At 37.3% G+C, this 16,188-nt stretch overlaps 2 protein-coding genes across 2 annotated transcripts; one reads left to right on the forward strand and one right to left on the reverse strand.

Moving 5' to 3' along the window:
* Nucleotides 1-1,511: 1,511 nt before the first annotated feature.
* On the reverse strand, nt 1,512-2,936 carry LOC136283501 (uncharacterized). The gene is made up of 3 exons (XM_066172466.1): nt 2,862-2,936; nt 2,468-2,548; nt 1,512-1,877 (listed from the first exon to the last, which is right to left on the reverse strand). The coding sequence occupies exons 1-3, from the start codon at nt 2,934-2,936 to the stop codon at nt 1,512-1,514; spliced, it is 522 nt and encodes a 173-aa protein (XP_066028563.1).
* Nucleotides 2,937-7,139: 4,203 nt separating this feature from the next.
* Nucleotides 7,140-15,175, forward strand: LOC131775364 (uncharacterized). The gene is made up of 7 exons (XM_059091468.2): nt 7,140-7,401; nt 9,756-10,027; nt 10,425-10,539; nt 10,955-11,068; nt 12,224-12,405; nt 13,363-13,693; nt 14,989-15,175. The coding sequence occupies exons 1-7, from the start codon at nt 7,329-7,331 to the stop codon at nt 15,030-15,032; spliced, it is 1,131 nt and encodes a 376-aa protein (XP_058947451.2). The 5' UTR covers nt 7,140-7,328; the 3' UTR covers nt 15,033-15,175.
* The last annotated feature ends 1,013 nt before the right edge of the window (nt 15,176-16,188 follow it).

The raw sequence follows: 16,188 nt of genomic DNA on the forward strand, positions 1-16,188 counted from the left end.
CTGACGCCGGAAACTCCGAAAACATTTTACGAAAATTGATAGATTGAGTATTGTCGTCACCTGTTTCCTCTAGTTTTCTGATCTTCAGAGTTAATTCTCAGCCAATATTCGTTCGAATTTTCTTGAAATTTGACGAAACTTAAGTTAAGTTGTCTAAAATGGTTTAGTTTTTCTAACTTTTTGAGATATTGCGTGCAATTCTGACGGGTAATGAAATCGATTTTAAAATTATTTATTAAGATATCGATTACGCGCTGAGTTTCCACCTCCTATTTAAATTTCAATGAAAAACGTTGTTGATTTAAAAATTGATAGGTCGAGTTTTGTCGTTACCTGTTTTCTCTAGTATTCTGAACTTCAGAGTTAATTCTTAGCCAATATTGGGTCGAATTTTCTTGAAACTTGACGAAACTTAGGGTGAACCCAGTTAAGTTGTCTAAAATGTTTCAGTTTTTCTGACTTTTTGAGATATTACGTGCAATTCTGACGGGTAATGAAATCCATGTTAAAATTATTTTTTCAAAAATTTCGATACGGCACTGAGGTTCCACCTATTATAATTCAATGAAAAACGTTGTTGATTTAAAAAGTCGTCACAGTAGACTTCCCTATTACCTTAAATACTTCGAAGAGTAAGAATTCACTCTGCCTTCCGTAAATATTCAGAGATATTGAGAATGAAGTTAATTCAGCTGCTTGTTTTATTTCGATTTGTAATAAAACACTGGTTTGTTAAGATGACAAAAAAGAAAATATCGAGCCTGCTGTAAACCAGTGAATGACATCACGCAGTGAAGAAGATAACCAAGGTCACACAGAGGGGTTCCTGCCTTAATAAGATATTACAAAAATAAAATTCTGTGTATCCCCACAGAATTTAGTGTAGAAACGCGAGTTTATGCATTTTGCCTCGTAATTCATGGGCGGGAACACGGGCTGTCAATCTAAGCACTTTGACACCCCAGGCCCCACAACCAACTAATCAGTATGTTCAACGGATATAGTCATTATACTATCAGTTTAGGATTCAACCAGTTATACTCACATTCTTTGCCTTTCAGTTTTTCTTTTCTCGTCAAGAAGAAACGTGAGCATAGAATAAATCAATCACAAAACTAAGTATCAAAACACGGAGAAAAAAAATCCTAATCCATGAATTCTAAGTTTAGGTCAGTGACTCTGTATCAATGCCCATATGCGTTAAGATTTATAAGTTAAAGCTTAGTGCGTTATACAAAAAGGCCACTAAAATGGAGCTACATACAAATATACATAAATAAGACGTACTATGATGCGTCTTGGGTGCGTACTACGCTCGCTACAATAATCAAATCGATGCTTGTTAAAATCTTGCTCTTCTCTTCGCTCGAAAAAAGTTTCTCAGCGGTTGTGACAGCTGGCAGGCGTTTCTCCGATCTCTATCCAGAGTTCTCTGGTCTCCTTGTCGTTACCCATCTGCCATCAACTCAGATCTACAAGTTTCTCTCTTTTTTCAAAATATTTGGAATCTTTCAATTGCTAAAATTTCCCCCCAAACGGCTCTTTGTCCCCGATTGCCGAACGGCCGCGGCGATTCGCTTTCGACTATCGTCTACGCTTCCTTCACGCAAATCAGAAGGGACCATGTATGAAACGACATTCAGGAATAAAGAACCTGGTACCTCTTGTCTCCAAGATTCACTTCTCGTTTCCAGTTCGTTTATCTGCTGCTCGGCACTTTGGAGCATCTTATCCGACTCCTGAAGCCTGGTTCTTAATCTTAGAACTTCTTCGGAGTCTGCCAACGGCTGACGCAAGCGATTCTCCAAATCTACGATTTTCGCTTCCAGATTTTGTACGAGCGAGTCATCGGCATTTTTTGTTTGTTCACTTTTCTCCTAGAAAAAGAGTAACCTTCGTAAGTGTAAGTCGTCTCAAGATAACCTAACAGAGTACAAAAACTTACAAAACCTCAGGACAAAGATCTACTTGGAAAGATTACGGAAAGTACAACATTTTGGGAAAAGGAACTTTCATAATCAGAGACTGCAGAATTTCTTTCCAAACTACCTTTATTTGTAATTATGACGGTATGATTTGACTACATAAAAGAGGTTCATGACCTGAAGAGATAGGCTTCACCTTCACCTTAGCTAGCCCACACTGTGCAATGACAACGAGCTGAAAAGAGGTCACGAATTATTTGAACTGAGTCTACACAGAAATCGAGATTGCTTTGGTTTCGTATTACTATGATGCGTGATTAGTCTCTGTGATTGGCGCAACCAATCAGATCCAAAAACTGAACCAATCGCGCCTAGGTCACTCGCGTTTCCCCGCGTTTAAGGTCGTTTTAGTGTTTTTTTTTCTGAGTTCTTATTGGCTCCTCGAGATTACCCGCTTTTATGCTGATTGGCCATAGTTACTTTGATTTAGGTGTCTCGACACTCAATCGAAAAGCGCTCATGAGAATCAAGAGTTCACCCACTTTAGCTTCAGTCAATTCCCGTTCCAGACGTTTGATATCCTCACGGTGTCTTCGGTTCATGGTGGTGATGTCCTCTTTAAACTACATACAGGGAAGTGCAAAAGAAGTGTTTAAGCGAAGTGACCAGATTTAATCATTGAGATAGCTAAGCGACTCATTCTTGGCCGTTCGCTTCTCGTGCAAGGGTAAAGGAAGTCCACATAGTCTATCCAAACAATCGTCAGATAACAATTAAAGTTCAGTATCATTTCTGTTTAAGTTACTCACCGTGCAGTTTCGGCAAAACTATGAGTTTATTCGCCAATTTTCTTTTCTTTTCGTTTCATAACTACTTGCATGGGAGAGGACATAATTATAAACAGATATTAAATAACTGGAGCAGTATCCTACATACTCTGTCTTGTGCAGCCTTGGCCTCCTTCTTCCACAAACCGAGCTCTTCTTGGTGTTTCTGCTGTTCTTCGTCCATTTCCTATATAAAAAAGGAATAAGGCAAAAAAAAAAATCAAACAAAACAAAATTTACTGAGGGGAATAATGAATAGGTGGCATTTTCACAAGAAAAAAACCATCGTGCACAATAACTTGCACCGACACATATGTGCAGTAAAAGTGGCTCTAACCATGAGCACAACTTTTTGTTATAAAGAACAGCTCCCGTAACATGAAGGAAGAAGGAAGCAACATGAAGTCATATCCTCTAAAGATACTACACGGCGAAAAGAAACAGCACCGTCAAATTTTGGCAAAACAAACAAACAAAACATGAAGCATATTTCATAAACGAGATAATCATTGCTTTTTTCTGATAAGGAAAACTTAAGAAATATTTCTGTGAAATCATTTTTTCGCACCCAGAGCAAAAAAAATATGTCATTATTGCAACACATCAAGCAAAAAAAAGAAAAGGTGTCAGTTCTCAGGAGATGGCCTCAGAACCGTATTCACTTACATGCCCTTTTTACACAGAATTATTAACATACTCTATAAGCATTGACAAGTTAATGTATTTCCATAGAAATGGCCTGTACAAAATAAATCAGTTAGACTTTTTTGGACTTTTTTTTCCATTTCCCTGATCGAGCTTTCCATCTTATGAAAGACTTGTCTTCAAATTGTCTGTCACGAAACACTATTCCAGATGCTTTTCATCATGTTCCTATAGACAAACCAAGCGGACACTTTTCTGAAGTGCTTGCCTCTTTTAAGAAGAATTAGGAATAGAAAAGAAGTGAATATAAATAATATAAGAGAACATAAACTAAAACAATTTATTTCAAAGAGTGATATCACTGGCCATGCAATGAGATCTCTATTTGTTACGTTCTTTTGTTTACCTTACTTCCCAAACCTTTAGGATGAATGGTCGTGGGATTTCTGAGCTGAAACAAAAGTGCTCATTCAGATATTACGTTAAAAAGTACTTAGGGTGTTAGCTTTTAATGCTTCGAGGATGATTGAAAAAACAAGGGTTGCCGTGCCAAAGACAGAGTGATATTTGAACCAAGCCGATAAAACAACTTCTTGCTCAAAACTTTGCCTTCTCGAGTTTACATATAGTCATGTTAAGTGGTATTGATTGATTGATATTGATTGGTAAATTGTCGGAATCCTTCAAAATAAGTTTGTAAAAAGACAATCAAAAATTGACTAACAATTCTTTAAATTCCCCGATGTAACGATTCTTATCTTACCCCATACTCATGTATTTGACATGTAGACAACAGATCATTTTCTTGTATGACTTTAGGTCCGTGTAGTGCTTTACAAGAATGGAGCAGAAGTTATGTCTATGAAGTTCAATGCCAGAGGAACAACTAACGTGGACTGGTTTACACAAAATAATCTACTTCAATCACCATGGACAAATCTTAAGAATGCGACAACTTTAAAACCCTTTCGCATCAATGGCCATTACGGTACACGAAACTTTGAAATTACAGCTAAGTACGCAGGATGTCCTAATGATGTTGGGTGGTTTATAATCGGAGGACTTTACTGTGCCTGGGAGAGATTTCACCCTGTGCCGGCAATTCTATACAGCAAGAAAACTCATAAAATCACATGGAATAATAGCCAAGATAGAAATTGATTTTAAAAATCTTGAAATACTTCTGTTATGGTAAAAATTGATTTAAGAAGTCTTGGAATACCTCTATTACTGCTTTTGTTTGTTTGTTTGTTTGTTTTTAAATCAGGAAAATAACAAGATATTTCCTAAACAGACCTCATGGAATGGTTTCGTTGCCATTCATTTATTCTTTTTTTTATCAAAGTGATAAACCGGTATGGAATAACCATTCTGTTTTGCCGAGATAATCGTTGAACTGACCTAGTCGACTCCTTCTTGGATAACTGGGCAATTTCCTTTTCTTCTTCAGGGGCGTGACCTAGATGTTTTCAAAGGGGAGGAAAGGGGGGGGGGGGGTATTACACCGTGTCAAATACAGAGTACTCGTCAGATTGCCATATCGACCTTTCATAATAATGACATTTTAAGACGCCCTCCTCTATTTATTTCATCTGGGTGTTACAGTTTGAGTGCAATAGTTAATTACTGGGCAAAATCTCGGTAGGAAATTGAGAGGAGAACTGAAATAAATGCACGAGTCATCTGAAATTTAACCTCCCCGATGAATAAAAGGCCGGTGCTCTAAAACCGGTTTCACTCGGAAAAGGTCACTTTTGCCAACTTCTTATATGTTTTCTGCTCCATCTATCTCTAATTATGGATTACGCATTATTTTAATAGTCTATTTAATGAGATCTCAATAAATAGTTTACTATGTATTATTTATTTCTAGTTTTTTTTTGTATTATATTCTTTTCTGAAGCCGACGTCGGAAGCGCTGCTGAGGTTATGGTTGTGTACGTACGTTGAAGACCAAGGATCCCAGGAAATGAATAATCTGAATGAAATGTTGAGAAGTAAAAATTATGTTTTAACGTTATACGCAAAATGACTGCAAGATCCTACAAATCATATCGAAGTGCTTTGCTGCTGACCTTGATGGTTTTCGAGAAGAACGGGCTCGTTGCTGCCAACGAAGCCTATCCTAAACGGCTTTCCTCTTTACTCGAGACATTTTCTTTTCGTCATTGTCAGATGGATGTTCGTCGACCATAACTTGCCAACGAAACTCGCTCTTATCAGATAACTATATGGCCTTTATATTTTTCAATATTAGAGTAGTACCTTCTCCTGGTGCGTTTCGCTCTCTCTAAGGAACTACTTTTCAGGGCGTTCGAAGCGTCATGCCTCTTATTGAGGACTTGAAAACTAATGTTCTCACGACGAGCCTTCTTTACGGCTTGGTCAACTGCAGTGCCGTTATTTACAGAAAAACTTTGAACAAACAAAATTTGGCAAACTTGAATAATGGATGGATCGCGATGGATCCAATATGACTACACCATCATCTGCTGCGTTTGTGAGGCGAGATGCTAAAAGATCGTCTATCTTAAAATTAGCTGCTTGTGTGGCGGTGTTCACAGACCCGACGGACCAACTCTCAATTTTTATTACTCAACACTTATATACCGTTATTCAAATAACTTAACACATAACTAAGACATATCGGAACACTCACCAATAAACACACATTGCCATTCAGAACGTGAAGGAAAAAAAAAACATCTGTTCAGCTTTGTAAAGCAGATATGTTCATGTTCTTGTCAATTTGTTCATTTACACAGTGTTATAGTCGTTGTGTTAAACGGAGTTTAAACGCCTTGGTGTTCTTTTAAAAAATATTTTTAAAGTTTCCTCATATTTATTTAATACCTTGTATGGACTTATTGTTTAACAAAACTGTACCATTAAAGGTAAATAGACAGAACTCTCGACAGCTATTGGTTGAAAAGTAAATAGGAAGTTTATTGGAGCTAATCTCACGCTTAGAGCAGCTGGGAAACATTCAGTTTTTACAACTCCATGTCTGTATGACTTTGTGCCATGTCTTTCACTTGGATCTGTTTTCTGTCACTGGATCTGTGTTCAATGATACCCAAGATTGCCTAGTCACAAGGTTGGTTATTCAAGTATGTTCTTGACAAAATGAAAACTGAGAAATCGGCTCGTTCACTGCTACCGTAAAAAAAAAAAAAATAAAATAAAAAATAAAAAGCGCGATTGACAGAAAATAAAGTAACGGTGTCATCGTTATTGTGTTTTCATTGTCTGCCGCAAGCTACAGGTGGCGGCTTTTCAATTACCTCGTGGAAATAGCACATTAGCATCAACCGCTGTTTGCTCTTTGACATTATGGGCCTGTAATTTTTGCAAGGCCAAAACAACATTATTACGACTCTCACAAATGAATATAGGATGGGAATTTTAAACAACTTTGTATTAGTTCGATAACGGTGGTTATGTGTGAAATAGCAGGAGAAATAACCTTAACAATTGACGGCCTTTCATCCTTACAGCCTTTATTGAGCAAAACTGGCCATGGAAACGGAGTTTAAACGCCTTGGTATTCTATTAAAAATATATATTTAAATCTTCCTCATATTTATTTCATACCTTGCATAGGCTTCATGTTTAACGAAATTGTACCGTAAAAGGCAAATAGACAGAACTCTCGACAGCCATTGGTTAAAAGGTAAGCAGGAATTTAACTGAAGCTAATCTCATGCGTAGTACAGCTCTGAAGAAGGACTAACGCTCGAAACGACAGCTTTTTTACCCTTTACGGTGGCTAATTTACGTTTTCAACTCAGTTGTTAACACTAAATTACCTGCTATAGTCTCCCACCGGCGCAGCACCACAGTTTCTTTAGAAACTTATCCCTTTATTCATGCGTAGTACAGCTGGGAAACATTCAGTTTGTACAACTCCATGTCTGTATGACTTTGTGCCATGTCTTTCACTTGGATCTGTTTTCTGTTACTGGATCTGTGTTCAATGATACCCAAGATTGCCTGGTTACAAGGTTGGTTATTCAAGTATGTTCTTTGAAAAAATGAAAACTGAGAAATCGATTCTTTCAAAAAACAAAAAAACACAATTGACAGAAAATGAAGCAACGGTGTCATCGTTATTGTGTTTGCATCTTCTGCTGTAAGCTACAGATGGCGGCTTTTCAATTTCATGATGGAAATAGCACGTTAGCATTTACCGCTGTTTGCTCTTTGACATTATGGGCCGATTATTTACTCAAGGGCAGAGTAATCCAAACCACGATTTTACCACATCCAAACGTTTCTGTTTAATCTTTTAAAGTTGTAGGATAGTATATTTTAATATGTTAAGAGAAGTTGTGGGCCCTTAATGTACTTACTCATTTTCGCATTAAAAAAACATGGCGAACTTATATCTGCCTTTCACCCAGAATAGTTTTGCGAGGCGTATCACTAACAAAATTTCGACTCTCACAAATAAAGGAATTTACCAGAGTGGCAATTATTCCGCTTTGCGCGGAACTTAAAAGCTAAGCGCCGTAGAAAAGCCTTGTAAAACTAAATAAGATAAGTTAACAGTTTCCTAATTAACTTTCATGTCTCTTAGCCTAAGTAAGGTATTTATAAGAAAATGGAAACAGTTCCTCTCCTAACATAAACATGTTATTGAACATTATCATTCCGAAGTAGGGTGAAAAGAAAAACTTTTCGAGCCAATTTTGCGTACAATTCAGGTCATTCCCGTAGGTGGGCAATATCTGTATTCACGTTTTCCAACTTCAACCAAAACCGGCTATTGAAATTAAACCGAGTTAAAAATTCCAGACAATTTTGTTTAAATTTTACATACACGAAAAACAGTTACCGAGTCACCTGTTGTCAAAGAGAAAAGAAGGAAAATTAACATTTTCCTAATATGAAATTAACCACCAACGAAACAGAAGAACATCTTTGCCATAACATGTTAAGCCTCCACGATTTTTATCTTTTTAGGTTAATTTTTAACGGAATCTAATTTTTAGGGCATCATAAACTTTTATAAACTTTGACATATTTTTTTTCACCAAGAGAAAACAAACGCCTTTTTTGACACAGCGTATGACTTCTTTTGTCTAAACATCATATCTGCCTCAATTGAAATTAAGAGGCAATTTTTTAGCATCCTTAAAAGACTAAAGATTCTGAGGGGGAAGTTCAAAGTATAATGAAAAAATTCATTTCCATAACAATAAACGAAAAATATTTCTCAACATTAGGCCTCAATTTAATATCTGAGCGCTATTCCAGCGAATTAATCAGTAATAAATTCTCTGAAATGGCACTCGCTTATTTTTCTGTTGACCGGCTTCATTTGCCTTAACGGAAGCAAAGTCGAATACCCTACAATTTTATCGTATTCTGCATTTAATAAACTATTTATTGTTATTAACTTTATTTTAGTTTCATGCGAAACATCGCGTTTGAGAATGAAAGGAGAAAATTTCGCAACATTTGGCCTCAATTTAATAACTAACCGCCATTCCAGCGAATTGATCGGTAATTAATTCACTGGAATGGCGCTCGGTCATTTTTCTGTTGACCGGCTTCATTCGCCATTTACAGTTTTATCGTGTTGTATATTTAATAATCTATTTATTGTTATTTACTCTATTTTGGTTTTATGAGAAAAATCGCGTGTAAATTTTTTTCTCTGAAGGCACTCGCTAAGGTGCGGAGTAACCTTAAAGGCAAAGACAGAAACAATGGCAAGAATAGTAAACTTTTGTTATTGATAGATACAAGACCACTTTCATCCGCCACTCGGTTAAAAGGAAGGAATCTATCCTAAAACCCTCATTCAAAGTTTTATAGTTTGCAGGAATCAATACGTTTCTTCCCCAATAATTACAGTTAAGAATATTCTAACTTATAGTAATTATCTTCAACCCACAGAAACTCGTAATGATTTGAATTCTGAGTATAGGCAGAATTCAAGACAGAATCTACTTTCAGTGGACAAGTTCCATTATCTAAATGTACCCCGAATTGACATGATCACACTATATGATGACTTTGAATGTATCTTAAAATGTCTTGACCGATCCTCTCTGCGTTTCTGTGAACTTTGCCGCCAAAGGAAAAAAGTGGTGTGCGTTATTGTCATGTAACAAGTTCAACAACCCTGAAAAACTCAAAGAAAGCAAGAGTTCGCATGACTATCCGTTTCCAAATGCATCACTATAAGTATTCCAAATGCTAGTACTTGCTATAGATGAAAGGAACTCACATTATTTAAGGGGGATAAAGGCCAATTACCAGGAGCCTCGAGGGATGAAATAAATTTTCATCGACACATATCGCTAATGTTGATCAGTTACGAATAATGATAAATTTTTGTTATTTTTAGTTGTGACAGCAAATTCAGATGAGTGCAGAGCCATTCTATTTAACCCAGTCACCAAAGACAAGTATTTGCTTAATCACATAATCAAATCTCTGCCAGTTGAAAGTGAAGTAGGCTGTGAACTCATCTGTTATGGGGATCCCGACTGTGTGTCTTACAACTACGGGCCACTACTAGGTGATATTCCGTTATGCGACCTGAATAACAGCACTCATTTACAAGTCACCAGCGTGAATTTCATTACCAGAAATGGCTACAGCTACCGAGGAATTGAGGTAAGCCTTACAACCTAAACACAACAAAAATTTTTTTTTCGTTGAAACTTCACTTGACACGACTGACTGGTTGACTACAGAAATGTAAACAGAAAGAAAAGGTAGCTATGTTCTGGGATGATTACCTGAACTCTTTAATTCGGTAATTTTGAATCAGTGGGACGCAGTGAGGTATACAACAGACCTCGTCCATGGCGAAATTAATTTCCCAAATGTTGGAGACCAGGTGAAATCTTCTTGAGGTTTAATGCTTTTTCGAAAGAATGACTCTGATGATCTCTTTTCAAAATTACAACGATGATAATAATAATAATGGTGATAGTAATCCCTCAAGAAGCACACGTGCTCTTAGCATACAAAAAAGGAAAGGTACTGTGTCCTTTTTTTTTTATCACAGAATCCATGTGGAAGCAGCCCATGTAAGAAAAATTCTACTTGTCAAGCTGGGTTTACTTCAAAAGGATACCGTTGTGTCTGTCAACAAGGACTCGGGGGAGAGAATTGTGACCAAGGTATTTTGTAGCTTATTCATCAAGTAATGCAAATATTCCCGCCTTTTTATACTTCTTGGTTTTCTTGTTGTTTTTTTGCTTCAGAAAATTTTCGAAGTTCTCTAAAGTCATTGACCTCATGTTTAAATATGTTAGTTGTGTATAACGAAGAACCTCCTTCTCACTTCTTAGCAAGTATTTGTTTACATCATAATTATCTTAGGTTTTCTATGGCCAGTCCGTCTTGCGGCTTGAGGAATCATTAACATCTAACACAATTTAGCATGTTTATGTTTTTTTCAAAATCGTCTCATTGTTATTTAGGGAACAAGACTTGTAGTGAGGGAGTCATTCGTGCCAACCTATTGAAATCATATTTGATAGCTTTATAAAAAAAGTATTCGGATTTGATGAAAACAGATTTTCATCTTTTCAGTCATTCTACCTCAGAACTGTTCCCAAGCCCCAAGGGAAACAGGAGTCTACGAAATTTCCAATCATGTATCAGACTCATTCCCAGTGTACTGCGACCAGACAAGTGATGGAGGTGGTACGTCAAACTAAATAGGAGGATCTCGATAGGAGATGAACTTTGTTCGTTTGTCTCACGATAGAGTCACTTTTGATGTAGATCGCGGCGTTTCGACTGCTATACGGTTCGTATTTATGCCTTGTTGTTGTAGGCAGCGGCGAAGAACTACTGATACACCCTTTATGTAAGCGAGAATGTCAATAGATTAAAATTCCTGAGCGGCCTTTGTTGGCTGTTACCCTTGTTGTCTTTGCGAGTCTTCATAAAAAATGAAGAAAGATAACTATTAGAAACAAGTACTGATGACAAGGGTTTTTTTGCTCAGAGATAACCGACGGTCTTATAGACACTTAACAAAACCACGCTTTACTGACTGAGGGTGATGTACATCATAGGTTAGGTACTGGACAGTGTGGGTGGGCTTTCTGTAGACAGTAGTAGTGAGAAGACCGTCTGTTTCCCTTGTAACTGTTGTGTCGAGAAAAGGACTGGTGTTATCTTTCTCGATTTCCATGGTAAAACGAATAGTAGGCTGTTGACTGTTTAGATGTTGTAAAAAAGCCATCGACATTGTCCTGGTCTAAGACTGTGAAAGTGTTATCTACATATCGTTTCCAGATCTTAGGTTTTCAAGTCGCATTTGTCGCCTGTTCCTCAAGTTCTTCCATGTAAACACGTAAACAATCGACCTCGTTGCCTGATGAAGACTAGCAGTATTGCAGTCGAAACGTCGCGATCTACATCAAAAGTGACTATGTCGTGAGACAAAGGAACAAAGTTCATCTCCTCTCTTACAATATGATAAACAATAAACATATTTTATTACAAGAATCTCAATGGGGTTAACCGGATCAGTATCTCTCTGACGAAAGGCTAACGCTCGAAACGTCATCCTTTAAACTCTTTACGGTGGCCAATTTACGTTTTCAAACCAGTTGATAACACTAAATTACCCTGTTATACTCTCCAACCGACGCAGCACAACAGTTTCTTTAGAAGCTTACCCTCTTTTTCCAATTGATTTAGAGGTGGCTAACTCACTTGGCTAGGAAGGTCCCAGGACTTAGGTCCATAACCATTCAGTCAATTCGAAAAAACAATTTCTAGAGTTTCCAAAGGAACAAGCAATTTCCACGAACCTAGATTATTTCTGACTTTTTTTTTTATTTTAAGGTTGGACGATGATATTCAAATACGTTGGAGGAGATTCTTCCTCTCCGACTGCTGACGCGATATGGAATTCATCCGACACATTATCAGAAAATATTATCGCTGCCTTAGATACCACTTCAATCTACCAGGGAAACTACAAAAACCGTATCGTTCAAAGTTGGCAAACTTTTAACCCTCAAGAGGTAAGTCCGGAAAATATCTACATCACAGAGGGTTAGGCTAAGTGCACCTTGTTTTACAAATTTCTTATGTAATGTTAATGTATTTCCATATTTCCTGATCGAGCTTTCCACCTCATGGAAACTTGTTTTCAAATTGTCTGTCACGAAACGCTTTTCCAAATGATGTTCATCATGTTCCTAAAGGCAAACCAAGCAGGCACTTTTCTGAACTGCTCTTTCCTCTTTTGAGAATAATTTAGTAATAAAAAAGAATAGAATATAAAGAATATAAAAGAATATAAACCAAAACAATTTGTTTCAATTTGTTTTTTATTTGAGTGATATCACTGGCCATGCAATGAGATCTTTATTTGTTGCGTTCTTTTGTTTACCTTACTTCCCAAACCTTAAGAGTGTATCGTCCTGGGAATAGGTAAAAGGAAAGTGCTCATGTTTTATCCTTGTAGGAGAATAGTTCTCAGAAAAGGAGTTATGTTTTAAAATGGGGAAATTCTCGCACTCCATGTCTTTGATTCTCAAGAGAAACAACGACCGGTCGCAAGGTCAAACCACAACAAAACATGCAAACCACAATGATATGAAATATCCAAAGAAATTCTGAGCAGAAACAAAAGTGCCTAGTCAAAAATTACGTTAAAAAATTACTCAGGGTGTTACGGAGCTTTTAGTGCTTCGAGGACGATTGAAAAACAAGGGTTGCCGTGCCAAAGACAGAGTGATACTAGAACCAAGCCGATAGAACAACTTCTTGCTCAAAACTTTGCCTTCTCGAGTTTACATATAGTCATGTTATGTAGTATTGATTGATTAATTGATATTGATTGATAAACGTTTGTAAAAAGACAATAAAAAATTGACTAACAATTCTTTAAATCCCCTGATTTAACGATTCTCATCTTACCCCATACTGATGTATTTGACATGTAGACAACTGATCATTTTCTTGTATGACTTTAGGTACGTGTAGTGCTTTACACGAATGGAGCAGAAGTTATGTCTATGAAGTTCAATGCCAGAGGAACAACTAACGTGGACTGGTTTACACAAAATAATCTACTTCAATCACAATGGACAGATCTTAAGAGTGCGACAACTTTAAAACCCTTTCGCATCAATGGCCATTACGGTGCACGAAACTTTGAAATCTCAGCTAAGTACGCAGGATGCCCTAATGATGCTGGGTGGTTTATGATCGGGGGACCTCACTGTGACTGGGAGAAATTTCACCCTGTGCCGGCAATTCTATACAGCAAGAAAACTCACAACATCACATGGAATAACTCCCAAGGTAGAATTGATTTAAGAAATTTTGGAATACCTCTGTTACTGATTGTGTTTGTTTGTTTTTTAAACCAGGGAAATAACAAGGTATTTCCTAAACCGCAGACCTCATGGAATGGTTTCGTTGCCATTCATTCATTCTTTTTTTATTAAAGCAGATATAACGGTATGTCATAACCATTCTGTTTTTGTTTTGCTGAGATAAGCGTTGAACTGATCGATCTAGTCGACTCCTTCTTGGATAACTCAGCAATTTCCTTTTCTTCTTCAGGGGCGTGACCTGGATTTTTTTGGGAGGGAGAAGGGGGGGGGGGGGGGGGGGTGTCACATTCTGTCAAAGAGAGAGTACTCGCCCGATTGCCATGTCGAACTCCTCTCATAATTATGGTGTAATAGTGACATTTTGAGATACCACGCCCCCCCCTCCCCCCTCACTTCATTTCATTTGGGTGTCAGAATTTAATTGCAATTGTTAATTACTGGGGCAAAATCTCGAATGGAAATTAGGAGGAAAAAAATTTAAGAGCTAATGTCAACACACATCAAACAAACGGCGGCAAGTCACCCAAAATTTGTTTTCACTCCTACTTTTATATTTTGTATCCCAATATGTTCTAATCATTGATGGATCTGGACATTTTAGTTTTCTGAATGCAGTTATTCCTGAAAGGTTTTTCTAGATGTCATGCAAAGAGGAAAAAAAACCATCTCTTGGTATTTCGGACAAAAATAGTCACCAAAAAATAAATATTTCTTTGCCAGCTTCAATACTGACAGGGGATTAAGTTTAGATGATAAAACAAAGTATTATGTTGACAGAAATGCCGGAGGTCAAGGGGAATCGTTATATGAGGTCACTCAACTCGGGTAATATTTACGGTGAAAATTTGCATTTTTGAGCGGTCGAACGAAAAAAGTCATTTCTCGAAAACTAAAATATATTTTCACAAAAAACTACAATTATTAGAACATACTGGATTACAAAATATAAAAGTAGGAGTGAAAACGAACTAAGAGCGACTTGCCACAATATTTCAAATTTGTTCGATGGATGCTGACATCCTCTCTCTATAACTGCACGAGTCATCTGAAATTTAACCTTTCCGATGATTACAGGGCCGGTGCTCATAAACCGGTTTTAGTCAGGAAAGGTCACTTTTGCCAAATTTTATTTGCCTTCTTCTCCGTCTACATCTAAATATGGATTATGTATATAGCAGTCATTTATTTAATGAGATCTCTTTAAAGTTTACTATGTATTATTTATCGGTGAACTTTTTTTTCATATATTCTTTTCTCAAGATGACGTCGGAGTTGCTGAGGTTATGGTTGTGTACGTACGTTGAAGACCAAGGATGCCAGGCAATGAATAATCTGAATGAAATGTTGAGAAGTAAAACTTCTCCTTTAACGTTATTCGCAAAATGACTGCAAGATCCTGCAAATCATACCAAAGTGCTTGACTGTAACTCGTTGGTTTTGAAGAAGAACTGGCTTGTTACTGCCAACGACGCTTTTCCTTTTTCCGCTATCCTCTCTGCTCGAGACATTTTCCTTTCGTCATCAGAGTTTGACGCGAGCTTGTCAGATAGATATTCGTTGACCGCAACTTGCCAACGAAACTCGCTCTTATTAGATAGCTTTATGGCCTTTATACTTTTCGATACTAAAGTAGTACCTTATCCTAAGGCGCGTTTCGCTCTCTCTAAAGAACTACTTTTCAGGGCGTTCGAAGCGTCATGCATCTTATGGAGGACTTGAAACTCATGATCAAGTTGCTGTTAGTTGCCCTTACAGACGCAGGTGTAGTTCTCACGGCGAGCCTTCTTTACGGCTTGGTCAACTGCAGCGCTGTTACTACAGAAAAACTTTGAGCAAATTTGGCTGGCGTAGATTTGATCACGTTAAGTTTTCTGTTAAAGAACCGATCGACGTTGAAATAGCAAATCTGATTGCTTGAATAATGGATGGTCGCGATGGATCCAATACGGCTACACCATCTTCTGCTGCGTTCGGGAAGCGAGCTGCTGAAAGATCGTCTATCTTCAAATGAACTGCCTGTGTGGCGGTGTTCACAGACCCAACTCTCAATTTTTATTACTCAACACTTATATACCGTTATTCAATTAACTTAACACACAACTTAAGACATATCGAAACACTCACTATTAAATGCACAATGCAATTCAGAAGTGAAGGAAAAAAATATCTGCTCATCTTCGTAATGCACACATTTTAATATCCTTGTCAATTTGTTCACTTACATATTGTTATAGCTGTTGTGCTAGTTTTTATATGATGAAAATTTCAAACAATTTTATATAAGTTCGCTATTGGTGGGTACGTGTAAAATTGACGGCCTTTCATCCTTGCAGCCTCAATTGAGCAAAACTGGCCATGGAAACGGAGTTTAAACGCTTTGGTATTCTGTTTAAAAATATATTTCCGTTTTCCTCATATTTACGTAATACCTTGTATGGACCTCTTGTTCAACAAAATTGT

This window comes from Pocillopora verrucosa, chromosome 9, assembly GCF_036669915.1.
Source record: "Pocillopora verrucosa isolate sample1 chromosome 9, ASM3666991v2, whole genome shotgun sequence".
Taxonomy (NCBI): Eukaryota; Metazoa; Cnidaria; class Anthozoa; order Scleractinia; family Pocilloporidae; genus Pocillopora; species Pocillopora verrucosa.